The sequence below is a fragment of the Panthera pardus genome, unplaced genomic scaffold (genome assembly GCF_024362965.1).
Source record: "Panthera pardus isolate Hobbes unplaced genomic scaffold, ASM2436296v1 HiC_scaffold_6, whole genome shotgun sequence".
In the NCBI taxonomy this organism is placed as follows: Eukaryota; Metazoa; Chordata; class Mammalia; order Carnivora; family Felidae; genus Panthera; species Panthera pardus.
The window spans coordinates 58,760,295-58,778,505 of NW_026526991.1; the positions used below are offsets into that span (position 1 = coordinate 58,760,295).

Sequence of the window (18,211 nt, forward strand, 5' to 3'; positions counted from 1 at the left end):
CTCCAGACACCCCCATCCTCAGATTTTTCCCTAGGGATTAAGATTTAAGACCCTAATGTCCTGATTACGACCATATTAGGAGGCATTAGACCCTCCCACTTGTTCATAGTCATGACTCTGTTTCTTTCTTTTTAGTACTTCTTGCCAGGACCTTGTAAGTTAGGAAAGATGAAGTATAAGCTGATTCTGAAATTTAACTACTAACCCTTTTCCCCCTCCTCAGGCCCACACCCCCAGCCTATCCATGGAAGATAGCTTCTTCCTCCTAACTGTCTTTGTGGTTTAAAAGGCCAGGCTGAGGGTTTGGAAAGGAAGGTGCTGGCATGGGTTGGGGGTGGGGAACCTGGGCTTCGAGAAAACCAGACACAGCAGAACTATTCTGTCCCAGAGCTGCAGGGTCCACAGATTCCAGACCAAACCAACCAATGGGCAAAGGCCCTCTAATCCCAGAGAACTAAAGAATTCTCTTCAGTTATCCAACTTCCCTGCTGGACCCCACTCCTGACCCCCACCCCCACCCTTACCCCTGCCCGACTCAGAGGAGACTGAAGGTCCTCAGGAGCACAGTCTTATACCCCATGAAGTGAACTCAGTCTGACTGACCTTCCAAGCAGAATTGAGGAATGTTCTAATACAGATGACAGTCAGGACCATGAACTCCAACTTTGACACAAAGGGAAGGACAGACTTTTATAGTCCCCCTATTCTTGGTCCCTTCCTCTCAGAGCCTCTCCAGCCCTGACACTACCCCCACCCTAACACCTATGGCTCTGCTCATCTCCCAGTGGAAGAGGGAGGGAAAATCCAACAGCTTTAACAGATGCGTAAGTGTGGGCCCAGCCCTCCACAGCTGTGAAGGGGTTAAGAGGCTGGACCAGCCACTTCAGCCTGCCCCTCCCAGGGATTAAGAGTCCTCTATAAAGGGGACTGTCCACCCAGATCAGGCCAGGGGGGCATCAGGGACCCAGGCATTGTGCCCATCCCCCCTGCCATGTGGGAACTGCGGTCAGCCTCCTTCTGGAGGTCCATATTTGCTGAGTTCTTTGCCACCCTCTTCTATGTCTTTTTTGGACTAGGGGCTTCACTGCGTTGGACCCCTGGACCCCTGCATGTTCTGCAGGTGGCTCTGGCCTTTGGCCTGGCCCTGGCTACGCTGGTGCAGGCTGTGGGCCACATCAGTGGAGCCCATGTCAATCCTGCAGTCACTTTTGCCTTTCTTGTGGGTTCCCAGATGTCGCTGCTCCGTGCCTTCTGCTATATGGCAGCCCAACTCCTGGGAGCCGTGGCTGGAGCCGCCGTGCTGTATAGTGTTACTCCGCCTGCCGTTCGAGGAAACCTAGCACTTAATACGGTAATGGTCAGCTAAGTGGGGCTGGAGGAACCTGGTACCCTGATTCCCTGCCTGGTGGTGGCCGATTGGATCCTCAGGGGGCTGGGACATTTGTGTGTGTGTGTGTGTGTGTGTGTGTGTGTGTGTGTGTGTGTGTGTTTCAAAGGTAGTTTGCAGGACTAAGGAAGGAGTAAGGAAGGCAAAAAGCCCTGGACTGTCTCAAGAAACCTGAGTTCTGATCTCAACTTTTCTTCCAACTCCTTGCAGGTTCTTAAGGAAACTTATTTTACCTTATGGGGCATCAGTTTCCTTATCTGTATAAATGGGCATAGTTATTTCCACCATGAAGGAGTATTAGGAAAAAATAAGAAACAAATACTGTGAAGAATACAGAAACAATTACTGTGAAGGTGGTTGTATTATCCTTCCTCTCCAGTCAACTGATGCCATAAGGGGGTTCCTGTACGGGAAGCCTTGAGGAGGTGACATTGTGGTAACCCTAATGAGCTGCCTCCTTTCTTCTTCCTTTGCCCAGTTGCACCCTGGGGTAAGTGTGGGCCAGGCCACCACGGTGGAGATCTTCCTGACACTCCAGTTTGTGCTCTGCATCTTTGCCACATACGACGAGAGGCGGAATGGCCGCCTGGGATCTGTGGCCCTGGCTGTTGGCTTCTCCCTCACCCTGGGTCATCTCTTTGGGGTAAGCAGGAGAAAGAATCAACTTCTTGTTTAAGGATTCCAGGGCCCCTAAACCTTTCCTAACTTTTTAATTTCTTTTTGCCCACCTCACTGTCAAACATGAACATAATCCACCTGACTCTATCAGTCAGCACAGAGGAATCAACATTGTTCTATTCCTCTTTTGTGACCACTACATCTGGTCATTCTTGCCCCCAAAGTAGAAATGTACGCATCATGGGGAGATGTGGGCTTTGCCTATGGATCTATCGTCTGTCCCCGATGAGGCATCAGTGCCTTCATTCCATTGTGGAACCTCCATGAAGCCTGTCCTTCCCTACTTGCTGCTGGCTGGAGGCAAGGTGCCAGCCCTCAAGGACATGTGGGTTGCGGGGAGAGAAGCTGGGGTGGAGTAGGGGAAAGTGTCTCAATTATGACTGTGTCTTTTGCAGATGTATTATACTGGTGCAGGCATGAACCCTGCCCGCTCCTTTGCTCCTGCCATTCTCACCAGAAACTTCACCAACCACTGGGTAAGTAAGGGGAGAGGGACAAGGTCCTGAAGCCCTCCTGGATGGGTGTGGGCTGCAGGTTCCATGTTCGGCTCCTACCTTTCATCTGGATGTGTTAACTGCTTTACCAGCACTCAGCTAAAGGGGCTGTCACAGTTTGGCATGTCTATGGGAGCAGGATTCATTATTTTGCTAGAAAGAGAGGTTCTTGTTCATATTGTTCCTTCACTGGTTGGTCAAGGGATTTTTACTAAGTATCCACGGGATTCTAAACCTAGCACTGTGAGGACAGACAACTAAACAGGAAGTCAGAAACTTCTACTCTCAGAGCTCAGGATATGTGTAAGTAGAGATAGGCCTGGGCCTCATTCCAGTTCTGGCACATTATTGGCCTTGTGTGTGACCATGGCAAATGGTTCAGTCATTCTGCACCCCGGTTTCCTTAGCATAAAATGAGGTGTTATGAAAAATAAGTATGAAAGTTATATGTGTGAAACATTTAGCACAAAATCTGGCATGGAATAAGTCCTCAATAAAAATTGGTTATGTTTCTGTTGTTTGGCCAAATGCCAGACAAACATACAGAAGTAATTTTCAAAAATTTAAAAGCTGTACCCTTGTTTTCATGGCATCATTATTCATAATAGCCAAAAGGTGGAAGCAACCCAGTGACCCTCGTAAATGAATGGATAAACAAAATGCAATATGTACATACACTGGAATAATATACAGCCTTAAAAAAAGCAAAGTCTTACTCATGCTACAACCTGGATAAACCTTGAGGACGTTATGCTACATGAAATACACCAGTCACTGTATAATTCCGCTTATGTGAAGTATCTAGCGTAGTCAAATTCATTGAAACAAAGCAAAACAATAGTTGACAGGGGTTGGGAAGAGGGAGCAATGGGGAGCTATTATTTAATGTGTATAGAGTTTCAGGTTTGCTAGATGAACAAGTTCTGGAGATTTGTTGTACAACAATGTGAATATACGTAACACTACTGAACTGTACACTTAAAAATGGTTAAGATGAGGGGCACCTGGGTGGCTCAGTTGGTTAAGCATCTGACTCTTGGTTTCGACTCAGGTCATGATCTCACGGTTCAGGAGTGGAAGCCCTGCATCGGGCTCTGTGCTAACAGTGTGGACCCTGCTTGGGATTCTCTCTCTCCCTCTGCCCCTCACACTGCTTGTGCTCTGTCAGTCTTTCTCTCTCAAAATAAATAAATAAACTGAAAAAAAAAGAAATGATTAAGATGATACATTTTATGTGTTTTACCACGAGTAAAAAATTTTTCAAAGCAATATATAAACTAGTGCAAATTGATAAAAAATAGAATTTATATGTGCTGAGATGTGGGATAAAGGAGTAATTTGGTGAGTCAGAAAAGAAATGGTAAGTTTTGAGGTACTGGCACTGAAGCAGTTTAGAATTTAAAAACAAACAAACAAACACTGATTTCTGCTTAAATAGTTCCCAGTTTATGTGCCAAGTGCAGATGTCTGTTTTCCACCCATAGAGTTGGAAAAAGAATAGCCTTGCTCTTTTTTGTTGTTGTTGTTTAATTTTTTTCTTTTAATTTTTTTCAATGTTTATTTATTTTTGAGAGAAAGGGTGGACAGAGCATGAGCAGGGGAGAGGCAGAGAGAGAGGGAAACACAGAATCTGAAGCAGACTCCAGGCTCCTAGCTATCAGCACAGAGCCTGATGTGGGGCTCGAACCCACGAACTGTGAGATCATGACCCGAGCCAAAGTTAGACAGTTAACCAACTGAGCCACCCAGGCATCCCACTTGCTCTTGATCCCTTCCCCAAGTCTGATTATTCCTCTCCTTTTCCTACAGGTATACTGGGTGGGCCCAATCATTGGAGGAGGACTAGGCAGTCTCCTCTACGACTTTCTCCTCTTCCCCCGGCTTAAGAGTGTTTCTGAGAGACTGTCTATTCTCAAGGGTGCCAGGCCCAGTGACTCCAATGGACAACCAGAGGGCACAGGGGAACCTGTTGAACTGAAGACCCAGGCCCTGTGAAAGCTCCAGTTGGCCAGAGGGAGTAGGAAGCTTCTGGGTTTATTCAGAGGGGCTGAGCCAGCGCCTGGATGAAGAAAGAGACTGGGGGAGGGACATGTATTTCTTTATTTTTTAATTTATGTGTGTGTGTGTGTGTGTGTGTGTGTGTGTGTGTGTGTGTGTGTTTTGCCTTTTGCCGTGTGAAATCTTTCAAGTTGCATTCATGAGCTGGTTTGTGCAAACTTCCCTTCCTCTCCATCCCACCTCTCTTCGCCGCTGTGTGTGCATGATTGTGCGTATGAATGTGAGTGAATGTGGCTGTGTCTAAGTTTTGGGGCACAGCAGGAGAGGTAGGGAAGGGAAAAAAGGTGTCATCCTTTACCTTCCTCTCCCAACCCAGTGTGGTGAGCACAGGAACCAAGACCTTTAAGCTTCGGCCTTTACCTTGCTGCCAAGTCAAGTTTATGACCCTAGGTTTCTGCAGGAGCAGGGAAGCAGGGAGTACTCTTCACAGGAGGCAGATGGAGACAAGGCATTCCAAGGGTTGGGTGGAAGGGGCTGGAGGCAGGGAGAGAGGAAATGGCGTTATTAGCCCCAGATCAGGTTGCAATTGTACCAGAAAGTTTTGGGGAAGTTAATCGAAGAGTGTAGTCTACTTATCTCAGGGATGCTTGCCCCAAGGACTTGGGTGGGGAAGTAGCTCTGAGAAAAGTGAACACTGGGGTTTGAACTGTTCTGTAAAGCCACATAAACTTGTCTACATCCACTGGCTGGGTTTTGTGTTCATTCTGGTATGATGGATCTCTTTGGAGGCCCTGGGCCAGTGAGCTCCCAACCTAAACAAGGGGTAGGGTGAGCCTAGAATCTAGAAAAACTAACTAGTTTAGCTGTTTTGCCAGACATTCCCAAAAGGGCCTTCAGGCAGAAGGTACTTAAGCCACAGAAGGGTTCCCTAAAGTCAAAACAGGAAATCTGATGCCTGTAGCAAATCATGGGGCAGGGGAGCAAATCATGGAGGGGGGGGGGGGGAGGGCGGCAGTAGGAGGGAAGAGTCTTTGACCCTCAGAGTCTTAATTTAGTTAGAGCAACTGAAAACACCCTTCAAATGGTATCTTTTACCCCTAGTTTTATAGTCTTTATTTTCCTTTTTTTGTGTGTGCGTCTTTTCACTTTTCTCATGTGTCCTTTCATCTTCAGCAATTCTCTCTTCATATTCTAGAAATCGATTCGTTCTATTCAAATGATTAATATTTCATGAGATAATTATTCGTTTGAGCCCTATCTTCTTTTGTCATGGGCAAAATACACTCAGCAGAGTCCAGAGGAGATTCTCAACTTACCAATGTATATTTACTGTTGTTCTCTTCCTTTTAGGCGTCTGCACGCTTCGCTAGCTTTAAGCCTATCTCTCTAGCGTGAAAGGCACCCCGCCCACAAAACACCACTCTAGCCCTTAGCTCAACTCCACTTCCTCCCAAATAAAGCCTAATTTTTCTAACTAACCAGTGGGACTTTGGAATAATCCACTTGACTAGGAGAAGGGGAAGAGAACGTTTGTAAATTTACCTCTAATCGGATTTTGATTTCTATTATTTTAAGTTGGCAGAAAATTCATAGCGCTGTGGTTCTTAGCTCAATATAGGGAATGGACTCAGATAAAACAGTACGTGTACTCGCTTCCCTTTTCCTTACTTCATCACCACCACCCCCTGCTCGCTTGGGGTCATATGCACCAGCCCAGTTCGCCCCGCCCCGCTCCCACGCAGGCGGGGATTGGTCTCGCTGAGCCGGGTGGCGGGAAAGGCTGCGGCTGGGGGCCTGCGGGCCGTTGGCTCCGCGGGGATCCTGAGGACCGGCGGGGAGCGGGTGAGTGTGTGGGAGAGAGGGCTCTAGCGGATGGCGTCCTTTCGGAGCCGCGGGTGCACTCTTGGCAAGTGCGGAGTCCCCTTTCCCGCCGCCAGGTTTAAAGACAGGGGGCGGGGCACGCGCTTTAGGTGCGCACGCGCAATTCTTCGCCCCCGAGTCCGAAGTAGGTGCCGCAGCGTTCCCCGTTTGCTCGAAACGCTCCTTTGTTCTCCCCGCGCCCCTCAGTACAGTTGGTCTTCGCGCAGGGGTGGGGTCGTGATGGCAAGGGGCTTGGAACTCTTGAGGTAGAACCGAAAGGTCCAGGGCATTTTCACTTCGGAACTTCCTTCCCATCCAGTTCAGACCCCAAACAAGCGCAGCTTAGCGATCAGCAGGTCGCTTGACGTGAATCTTGGGATTTTACGGCATGGATTTCTCATTCCCTTCCCTCCTTTCTCTCTGGTATAAGACTTAAGGAGGATACAGTTTTTGCTTGGGTTTGTTAGCTGGACTGCCAGCCACTAATTAAGCTCCTTCCCTTGGGCCTCAATTCTTTGCCCTTCGAGCTGCTACCAGAGTTACTTTATAAAAAATCAATCTGGTAATTTCAGATTATATTTAAAACTCCTCATTGGCCACCCACAGTTAGGCTTAAATCCTTAGTCGGCATCCATGGCCCTTCACAGTCAGATCCTCTCAGCTTCATTTTCTAAAGTTCCCTAACATTTTTTCTGTATCATGCACTTGACTCTGTCACATGGAAAGGGTGTATGCATTGTGCTGTTTCATGTCTTGGTACCTGTGCCCTGCTGTTCCCTCTACTTGAAGTTCTGGCCATGTCTTTGCCAAATGAACTTCTCTTTCAGGACTGAGCTCACTTGTCCCTCTGAAAAACGTCTGTTTCCAGTCCTCCCCCGACCCCGACCCCCCCCCCCCCGACCTTGGCCAAAGTAGTCACTTCTTTCTTTGTGTTCTTGAAGTTTTGTACCTCCCTCTATTATCAGTGTCGCTGATACAACCCAGTAAAAGGTTCCTGAGCTCCTAACAGGTACCATGCACTGTGCTCTGTGACAGGTGGACAGACAGAGATGAATAGGACAGAGTTCCTGACCTTAAGGAACTCAGTCTGTATGGAAAAACTCATGTAAATGAGCCCTCTGCATTTACTGGGTGACAAGTCTGCCCTGGCTTTCTTACTCCTCTCACTTTATACTCTCTTGAACAAGCTTACTTACTGCCACAGTTTCACACACCTTGTATCCTGATGCCTCCAAATCTCCAGCTCCAACTTTTCCTCCCTCTACTTCAGTTCCAGTTTAGAAACTGTTTATTGATCATTTACATTGTGCTGGTCACAATGATTCCTGATCTCAAGGAGTTTATAATTTAGTGCAGTTGTTAGCAGTGGATTGAGTTAGAATCAGCAGGTGAACATTTTCAAAACACTCTGGCCCAAGCCCCACCCATTATAAATTTTGATTTTGGTAACTAGACTGACAATTCAAAGGTGAAAAAGAAATACTTTATGCCCTCAGGGAATATGCCCTCCTCCTAAGGGAGGAAATTTCAAACAATGTTTAAGTATTACAACATGGTCTGTAAATGCCATGATGGAAGTATATTTATGGCACAAAGTAGACACAGGAGAGAGAGGTCTCCTGCATGGAAAAGTCAGGAGGAGGTACCATTTGGGCAGAGCCTTGAAAGATAAAAGGATAGACTTTAGGGCATTCAGGAAGATTGTCTTGAGAGAGTAGCTTAGAAAGTAATCAGGGAGATTATGAAGGACTTTGTACGTAGACATTTGCAGCTGCTGAAACTTTAGTTTTGTATTACAGTAGTGCATGTTGTGGTAAAAATTCAAATAGTACTAAAGTGAAAGGTAAATATTTCTTTTATTGTAGCTCCCCCCATTCTCCCCAGAGACAGTCACCATGGAGTTTCTTATGTATTCATTGAAAGGTTTTGTTTTGTTTTAAGTTTATTTATTTTGAGAGAGACAGAGTGTGAGGAGGGGAGGGGCAGGGAGAGAGTGAGTCTCCCAAGCAGGCTTCACAGGATCAGCTCAGAGCCTGACACAGGGCTTGAACTCAAGAAACTGGGAAATCATGACCAGAGCTGAAATCAGAATTTGGGTGCTTAACTGACTGAGCCACCCAGGTACTCCATCCATTGAAGGGTTTTAAGCAGGGTGGTTATATGGCCAAGTCTAGTAACCATTTTGTGAATACTTAAGAGAACAAGATGATGCAGGAAAAGAAGTTAGGAAGTGGTTGAGTAATCTAAGCTAGAGATACTCAGGGTCTGAACTAAGGCAGTACCAATGGGGATTTATAGGGGCTGGATAGGAGAGCTTAAGGAAGTAGAATTAGCCCGAGTTAATGACTTGAGGTATCTAGGATGACGCCTAGCTTTCCTATGTGAATGACTGAGTAGATAGTGTCGGTCCCTAAAGAGATCCAAACTAGAAGTAGAGACACATTTGGGGGGAAGAGAACACATTTTGGACATGTTGAATGTGAGGTATCTATGAGGCATAAAGATGGAGAATGCTATTCATTAGTGAAATATGAGATCGGCACCATGAGAGCTCAGTATAGCAAGGGTATAGGTTTGCTGGCTAATGACAGAGATGGTGGTTGAAGCCATGGGAATGGAGGAGTTTGCCCAAGGAAGCTGTGTAGTGTAAGACTGGAAGAGAAATGAAGACAAAGGCCTATGAACATCTGTGCTTAAGGAGGAGAGAAGGAGAAGCCAATATGGGGTCAAGGAAAGGTAATTGTTTTATGTTGGATTTTCTCCTCCCTGAGATGGAAGAGCTTTAAGCAACTTACATGGGGATGGGCCAATATAAAGAGAAGACTGGAAACATGAGAAATGAGGAACAACCAGGGTGCCTGCCTGACTCAGTCAATGGAGCATATGACTCTTGATCTTGGGGTTGTAAGTTTGAGTCCCACATTGGGTATAGAGATTATTTAAGAAAAATAAAATCTTAAAAAAAGAGGAACAGTCAATTAAGGGACAGGAAGTGATTGATTAATCACAAATGGAGGGCTTGCTTAAATTAGAAGCAAAGAAGTCTGGGTGGGACTTGAAATATGTACATTTTTAGGCTTGGGCAGAGAAAGTTGAGAGAGTTCTTTCTTGTCTGATGACCTCAGTTGTTCCCTAGAGGAAAGGGGCAGAGACACCAAATGAGGTCCAGGAAGCAGTGCAGTTGAGGGGCTTGAGGATAACAGTGAAAGCTAGTAACAGTTGTTCCTTGGGAATGAGAATAGGAAGTGAACTAGGAACACTAAAAAAGATTTGCTGGGCCACGCTGAGGTTGGAGACTACACAGTGGTTATGTACCATTCTGCACGGTTGTTTGGTTTTCTTCAGCAAATCTGAATCATGATTTAAGTTCGAGTCTAGAAAGTAGATGGTTGGATTGATCTGAGGTTGGGATCTTTTGTATGGTGAAAGCAGGGAAAGGAAAAAGATTGACACACCTCACAGAGAGTGATCCAATAGTAGGTTACGGGATACTGCTTGTGCCTCCCCAGTTTGATCATTTGCTTTTCAGCTCAAAAATCTTCAAGGACTGACTTCTGGCTTTTGTTCTAAATCCTTGAATTGGTAGACAAAGACAAGGTTGTCCCATAAAGTCAGTTCCAACCCCTCATTTCTACTGCTTTCCTGTTAGTCTCACCTGCCCAGAGTAGCTCCCTCCCTGCTTTTGCTCTGGCAGTTCTCTGTCTAAATACTCCTCTGCCTCTCAGCTGCCTGAATCCTATGCAACTTTTGAAGGCCTGGGTCTAATCACACTTCCTCTGACAAAAACCTTCTTGACCACTTTAACCTGAAAAGAGCCCTAGTTTTTCAGAAATTTTTTTCAATATCACTTAATTAGAGCTTGTACTGATTTGTCTTTTATGTTGTTTGTTCTATATCGGGTGGGCTTTATTTCTGCAACTAAATTTCTTAAATTGCTTTAGCACCCACACAACATTTGTCTTTTCACCTTGGGGGCTCTACGTAAGCATTTAGTGGTTGACTATAGAATCCAGTAGATGGAGAGGAAGTTAATATTTTGAGAGTCCTTACTTTGTGCTTAGTATTCAGTAAAGTGCCTGGTATCAGTGCTTCTCAAATTATCTTGGTAAAGGACACGGTAGGTTTCTCCCCCCAAGCTGTTACACATCAGTACTTTTCTTTCTTTCTTTTTCCCCCCAGGTTTACTGAGTTACAATTGACCTATAACATACTTTTCTAAAAACACTTTTTTTGCAAAATACTGGGACTGTTTGATTACTAATGATAAACAATTCAAGTAGTACTAGAGTGAAAGATAAATGTTTCTCCTACCCTAGACTCCTCCTCCCCCGTTCTCCCCAGAGACAATCACTATGAAGTTTCTTACATAGCCATTGAAAGGTTTTAAGTAGGGTGGTTATATGGTCAAAATCTGGTAACCATGTTATGAATAGGCTTAAGACTGGAAGCAGGGATAGAGGTTAGGAAGCAGTTGAGTACTCTAGAGATAGTCAGGACCTGAACTAAATTGAATTACTAGAAAAATAACATGAAAAAACTACAGAATGTAGACTTTTAAAAATTATCAGATTCAACAAACATTAACTCTCACCTGCCGTAAGACATTCTAAATGTGTACGCTTTGTGTCTGTACTGTATGCAGACTGCTAACAGTTTGTGGACCAACAGTGGTCTGCATGCCATGCTTTGAGTAGAACTGCTTTCCATGCATGATCTGATTCAAACTTCCCCGTTTATTTTCTTACTATACTGACAAGGAAACTGAGGTTTAGGTTAAGCCATATACCCAAGATCACCAATTTGGTACTGGACAGAACTAGAATCCAAATGCCAACAGTCATTCTGTTCATACTAATGATTCTCAAAGCTGGTTCTTAGAGTTGATTTGGGGCAGAGTTTTTGTTTGGTTTTATTTTGTTTTCAAGAAGTGAGTTAATTTTCTAATTTCAATACCAAGTGTATTTAATATTTTATCCTTTGTTTTTATTTGGTTCTTGCATTTTGAGGCCTACAAGTATTAATTTCAGAGGAATATTGCTTTGTCTGAACCACTTGGTACTTAGTTGAGTGACAAAAGTAACTAACATCCCTTTAAATGTCAAGGTCTGCTGGCTGTAAGATGTTTGACAAAGTTCCCAGCTGTCTATGATAAAATGTGAAAGTAAAATAGAGTTAGTTTTTTTCATAAATTCAAGTTTATAAAATTTAATGGACTGTACTTTGTCCTGAGATTTTATTTGTAGTTTTTTTTGAAATGTTTATTTATTTATTTTGAGAGCGACAGAGAGAGTGAGTGTACATGCATGCACACGTTGGGGAGGGGCACAGAAAGAGAGAGAACCCCAAGCAGGCTCATGCTGTTGGCACAGAGGCCAACACGGGGCTTGATCATGACCTTGAGATCATGACCTGAGCCAAAATCAAGAGTGGGACACTTAACCTACCAAGCTACCCATGCGCCCGCTTTGTTGTTTTGTTTGGGGTTCTTTTTTTTTTTTTTTTTTTTTTTTTGGTGTTTAAATAGTGAAAATAGAATATATAGTAATTGTGTGGGAAGTTTTTTTTGTAAACAGCTTTATTAAGATATAATTTACATACCATAAAATTCACCCTTTTAAAGTGTACAGTCCACAGAGCTGGACAACCATTACCACTAACATTAGGATATTTTCATCACCCCCAAAAGAAACTCTGTAGGTACCTACTAACAGTACTCCACCTCTCCTCCCTCCCTCCCCCCCCGCCCCCCCCCCCCCCATTCTGGCAACTGCTAATCTACTTTGTGTCTGTATGGATTTGCCTATTCTGTGGACATTTCATATAAATGGAAGCAAACAGTATGCAACCTTTTGTGTTTGGCTTCTTTTACTGAAAATAACGTTTTCAAGTTTCATCCTTATTGGAGCATGTATCAGTACTTCATTCCTTTTTATTGTTAAATATTCCATTGTTTTTTTATTCCATTCCATTTTTGTTTATATCTGTTCATCGTTGATGGACATTTGGGGTTTTTTCCACATTGTGACTATTATAAATAATGCTATGAACATTCGTGTACAAGTTTTTGTGAACACATACTTTTTATTTCTCTCAGATAAATATCTAAGAGTGGAATTGCTGGGTCTTATGATAACTCTGTGTTCAACATTTTGAGGAATTGCCTATTTTCCACAGCAGCTGAAATATTTATAAACAGCAGTATATGAGGGGTGTGTGTGTTCCTAAGTATCCTTAAGTTACAAAATTTAAAGTTGGCAACCTTATGTTAGTCTCCCTAAATTAAAAAAATAAAAAATTAAAGATCTATCTATGAAATCCAGAACTTTGGAGGCCATTGCTTTCACAAAGCAAACCAAAAAATCCGAAAAATCTATCCAGGAGTTTATTATTGAAAAAAAAAGAGAATTTCCCTCTTTTCCATTGATTCTTTGGCAAGCCAGGATGGTGCTGGTTTTTCTGTTTTGCCTCTGTTATGAGTGAAAGAGGCAGCATGGGGGAAGTTGTTTCCAAAACAGAAAATTCAGGAAGTGTAATAAAGTGCTCTGATTAGAACAGAGAAATTACAGACTTGTGTTTATCTGTTTGTCCCATGACTGGAAATAGTGTGTACGGCTTCTCCTTTTCCCTCTTTGCAGGAGGAAAGGATTTAGTGGAGCTAACTATCGTGAAACCCCACTCTCTTGTCTGTGCGTCAGGATTAACCTTTCATGTTCACAGCAACACAAGAGTTTGGGCTGCTTCAAAACTCATTTACTGTGCAAAATAAAAAAATAATAATAATAAAATAAAACACAAAGAGGGAGGGCTGCTGAAAGAGACCAGAGGAGACTTTGGGAGAAGACACGAGGTTCCTGCATCTCTGTGGGTGGAAACAGTGAATGGACAATAACTCTCAGTCAGCCAGCCCAGCTGCCCCCATTCCTTCTGAAGAACTGTTAGAAGGAGACCTTTGGGCTAGGAGAGTGGGAATGGGAGGGAAAACCTGTGAGCACAGCAATGGCTACCTTTGCTGTTTTTATTGAAAAGTACCATTTTGCTACAAGAATTGAAAACAATGAATACCTTTATTTATTTATATTAAAAAAATTTTTAATGTTTAATTTTGAGAGAGAGCGAGAGAGAGCAAGAACATGAGCGGGGTAAGGGCAGAGAGAGAGAGGGGTACAAAGAATCTGAAGCAGGCTCTGTGCTGACAGCAGAGCCTGATGTGGGGCTCATACTGACAAACTGTGAGATCATGACCTGAGCCAAAGTCGGCCGCTTAACTGACTGAGCCACCCAGTCACCCCAGGATACCTTTATTTATTTTTAAGTTTCTTTGATTGAGAGAGAGTGCACGTGCCAGTGGGGGAGGGGAAGAGAGAGAGGAGAGAGAGAATCCCAAGCAGGCTCTGCACTGTCCGCACAGAGCTTGGTGCAGGGCTCAATCTCATGAACCTCAAGATCATGACCTGAGTCAAAATCAAAAGTCCAACGCTTAACCCGACTGAGCCACCCAGGCGCCCTGAATATCTTTATTTTATTTATTTACTTTTTTAACATTTGCTTATTTTTGAGAGAGACAAAGTGCAAGTAGGGGAGGGGCAGAGAGAGAGGGAGACACAGAATCTGAAGCAGGCTCCAGGCTCCAAGCTGTCAGCACAGAACCCGGACGCAGGGCAAGCTGTCAGCATAGAGCCCGATGTGGGGCTCGAACCCACGAAATGTGAGATCATGGCCTGAGCCGAAGCCAGATGCTTAATTGACTGAGCCACCCAGATACCTCCAGAGCATTCACATTTTTATGTGGTTATTACTGTGAACGTTCTACTTTATGTGCCTTTTTTAAAATGTAAGCCTTTGAATTTTTATTTATTTTAAACACCTGTTTTTAAAATGTTTGTTCATTTTTTAATCCTTTTTTTAAATGTTTGTTCATTTTTGAGAGTGAGAGAGCATGTGCATGCATGCACGTGCCTGAACAGGGGAAGGGCAGAGAGGGGGGCCAGAGGATCTGAAGCAAGCTCTGGGTTGACAGCAGAGAGCCAGATGCAGGGCTCTAATTCACAAACCAAGAGATCATGACCTGGGACACCTGTGTGGCTCAGTCAGTTGAATGTCTGACTTCGGCTCACATCATGATCTCACAGTTCATGGGTTCGAGCCCGCATCAGGCTCTATGCTGACAGCTCAGAGCCTGGAGTCTGCTTCAGATTCTGTGTCTCCATCTCTTTCTGCCCCTTTCCTGCTTTCACTCTGTCTCTCCCTCAAAAGTAAATAAACATTAAAAAAAATTTTTTTTTTTAAATAAAAGAGAGAGATCATGACCTGAGCTGAAGTCAGAAGCTTAAATGCCTGAGCCATCCAGGTGCCCCTAAGCTTTTGAATTTTAGTGTGCAGTGTTTTTTTGTTTTTGTTTTTGCTTTTGATATTTATCCATTTTAAGAGAGAGAGAGCAGGGGAGGGGCAGAGAGAGGAAGAGAGAGAAAGAATCCCAAGCAGGGCCCAAACCCAAGACCATGACTTGAGCCAAAACCAAGAGCCGGATATTCAACCAACTGAGGCACCCAGGCGCCCTGCAGTTAGTTTTTATATGATATATTGTTTATTAACATTCCAGAGTTTTCCTAACTGTTCCCAGACTTGGGATATCTGACTTGTTTCCAAGGCTTTCCCATTAAAGATAACTCATCTATAAATATCTTACTGAAGTGTATATTCTCTATTCTCTCTGAGACCTGAGACTGTTTCTTTACCTGTGAAATGGAAATGATTGTATTTATCACTTAGGTCTGTTGTGAGGTTCAAAGTGAAGTTAAAGCTATGAAAACATTTTATAAACTAGAATGTATTAGGAAGAGTTATTGTTTTTGGTTTTGTATCAGTGATTACTTCTCTTTTTTGAATTGTTTTGTTGGGTTGTAATCTCCAAAATGAGCTCATTGGTTCAAAGGTTATAACCCAGGATAATCCATTAATTCAAAATTAATTCTTTCAGAGGCACCTGGATGGCTCAGTCAGTAGAGCATGTGACTCTTGATAAAGACTTGTTTATGTACCTTAAGGGAAAGGACATAGCTGAGATTATATAATAGCTACTTTTTGTATATGTGTGTTAAGCTTTTCCTTTTATGAAACATTGGTGTTAATAGATATCCATGGGGTTTTTAAAAAGTGCTTATTTTTAATGTTCCTATTTTTAATATCCTTACCAGTCAAGATCGCTTCTCCAGCTTGGGGGATATATAATGGTACATGAAATCATAAAGCATGAAAACCACTGATTTTCATTTTAACTTTATATTATCCATCTGAGTTTGCAATGTGTTGTGATGTAACTTAACTGGATTTTCATAATACAATAACCGTATAATGGAAGTGGGGTAGGGATCTGTCAGTTCAGGACCTCTGGGGAGCAGACACTGAGATAGAGTTAGGAGTGCCTGTGATAGATCAAGGGGCTAGGAAAGTTGGGGGCGGTGAGAGTTTCAGCTGAGCCAGTGAGAAACTCAGAAGCAAAGATTGCCTAATAGAGGAATCCTTGTTGGACAGAAATGGCTAGGCCCCAGGACCCCTATGCTTATCATTAGCTGGGGGACTGCCCAGGAAAGATGGGACTGAGGTGGATCCTGGAGGAGCTGTCAGCTAGCTGCATTCTTTGCAGCTGAATGACAAGTTCTGTTCTTTTCTTTTCCTTTCTTTCTTTCGAGAGGGAGAATCTTAAGCAGGCTTCATGGAGCCCCAAAGAGCCTGATGCAGGGTTTGATGTCATGAGTGTGAGATCATGACCTGAGCCGAAATCAAGAGCTGGACGCTTAACCAACTGAGCCACCCAGGTGCCCCCATAAGCTCTTTCTTGAAGAAAAATCTCTGAACGGGCACCTCTGTGGCTGCCACAGCATCCTTTCTGTGACTGACTGACTTGGTGAAGAATAGGAAGGAGGCAGTGAAGCTAGGACTCTGATCCCACCTCTGACCATTGTACTGTTCTTTGTGTTTGTTTCTACTGAATGATTCTCCTATGAAAGAATTGAGTGCATTCAGCAGTGCATAGGACAACATTTAGTAGAGGAGAATAAGACAATCAGATTGTAAGTGGTCTAGGAGAGGAAGATGAGACCAGACTGAGTAGCTTCTAGTTAAATGAATGAAAAGAGTGAACTGTAAGTTTTCTGTCCCTGGCTGATTTTTTTAATAGTGTGTTCCACAGCTGAAACACCTGTGAGAGCTGTTATTCCAGTTCTTTTTTTTTTTTATGTTTATTTATTTTTGACAGAGAGACAGAGCATGAGTGGGGGAGGGGCAGAGAGAGAGGGAGACAGAATCTGAAGCAGGTTCCAGGCTCTGAGCTGTCAGCACAGAGCCCGACGCAGGGCTCAAACCCACAGACCTCAAGATCATGACCTGAGCCGAAGTGGGACGCTCAACCGACTGAGCCACCTAGGCGCCCCTGTTATTCCAGTTCTAATGAATAGGCCCAAGCTTGCCAGCTTGCTTCATAACCTGAAAGCTTTATAATAGGTCTTCTGACCCATTTCTTCTTCTGCTTTGCCTGTGTCTTTCTGGTTTTGTCAAAACTGCAGGGGATTAGAACCTGAGGTCCTGCGTCTCTTACATAACATCTTCCCTTCTCATGTCTGCAAGGGCTGCTCCTTTGCTATCTCCTTTCCCCTCCCCTATCTTAGTTTGGTTGCCAGGTAATAGGTAGTCAGGTAACAGGTAGCTCTTACTACCTCTGTTAATTTTGCCTTTCAGGTAAAGTGGTGATGTGTTGAAAGCAGATGTTTGAGTACTCTGCTGGGCCAATTTTACATATACTGAATCTTTATATAGAATTGATCTACAGTGGAGGAGGCAAGATATAGGGGAAGGAGAGATGGGACTGTATGAGGTTATCTTTCTTATTAGAGCCTCGCAGACATGGCTTTGTCTCTCGTTAGAAGACTTTATCATTTCACACCTTTTAGTGCCAGAGTGGGATGCTGTGTCTTATTTTGAGGAGGATGTGCTAGTTCAGCATCTTTATGGACCGTTCTGTTGTCAGCTTCCTAGGCTGCCACTTGGAGAGAGCAGACAGGGAAGCCCTTCAGTCTGGGTGTGTGTGCGTGTGTGCACATAGGTAAGCACACCAGTGATCTGTCTGGAAAAGCTGGAAGGGGCGCCTGGGTGGCTCAGTCAGTTAAGCATTGGACTCTTGATTTCAGCTCAGGTCTTGATCTAAGAGTTGCGAGTTAAAGCCCCACATTGGGCTCCACACTGTGGAGCCTACTTAAAAAAAAAGAAAGAAAAAGAAAAAGCTGGATGTAGCTAAGGAGATAATCAGAGATCTCACACACTATACCTACCACACTGAACCCCAGGTCTCAGGGTCTACAGGTCCTATGAGAAAGGGCATTGAAGAGAAGTCTCCCTTCAGACTTTATAGTTGGTCATTCAGTGAATGTTTTACAGGCTCACTCTTGCTGGGCTGAGCATTCAGAAAGTAGATTAGCACTAGGAGGGGGTAGAGGATAGCAGGTAGCCTGGAGAAGTAGACCAGTTACATAAATGCAAGGAGATAACATCAAGCATTAAACCTCAGTATCTTGGATACTATCCATTTCCTCTGGGGGAACGGGTGGAGTCAGGCTGGAGGTAGGTATGGAACAGGGAAAGGTCTTTTTAGGGGAAGCTACCAAGGGCTGAGAGCAGTGTAGCTGAATGTGGAGGGGACAGGATTGACAGATATTCCCGATTTTCCACAGGAACGGGTTAGTAAATGCAATGTGTTTGTGTGTGTCTGTGTTATCAATGTCAGGTTCTGAAACATCCAAGA

At 43.9% G+C, this 18,211-nt stretch overlaps 2 protein-coding genes across 4 annotated transcripts in view; both read left to right on the forward strand.

The window, feature by feature from the left end:
• The first annotated feature begins 935 nt into the window (after positions 1-935).
• On the forward strand, positions 936-5,299 carry MIP (major intrinsic protein of lens fiber). Its single transcript, XM_019454790.2, has 4 exons — positions 936-1,351; positions 1,866-2,030; positions 2,461-2,541; positions 4,369-5,299. The coding sequence occupies exons 1-4, from the start codon at positions 992-994 to the stop codon at positions 4,552-4,554; spliced, it is 792 nt and encodes a 263-aa protein (XP_019310335.1). The 5' UTR covers positions 936-991; the 3' UTR covers positions 4,555-5,299.
• Positions 5,300-5,580: 281 nt separating this feature from the next.
• TIMELESS (timeless circadian regulator) overlaps positions 5,581-18,211 on the forward strand; it is a 31,031-nt gene continuing 18,400 nt past the window's right edge. For 2 of the 3 annotated variants that reach the window (XM_019454786.2, XM_019454788.2), the window contains exon 1: positions 5,581-6,399. The gene's annotated coding sequence lies outside the window, so the exon portion shown is untranslated. Of the gene's footprint in view, positions 6,400-18,040; positions 18,147-18,211 lie in introns of those variants that run through there. The other variant, XM_019454787.2, reaches the window with a different exon arrangement.

What these genes read in the sequence shown, in the direction of transcription:
- MIP (XM_019454790.2), top strand. Translation starts at nt 992, where the DNA reads ATGTGGGAACTGCGGTCAGCCTCCTTCTGGAGGTCCATATTTGCTGAG. An exon ending in CCCTGGGTCATCTCTTTGGG is followed by an intron (nt 2,031 to 2,460) that starts GTAAGCAGGAGA and finishes TGTCTTTTGCAG; the next exon opens with ATGTATTATACTGGTGCAGG. An exon ending in GAAACTTCACCAACCACTGG is followed by an intron (nt 2,542 to 4,368) that starts GTAAGTAAGGGG and finishes CTTTTCCTACAG; the next exon opens with GTATACTGGGTGGGCCCAAT.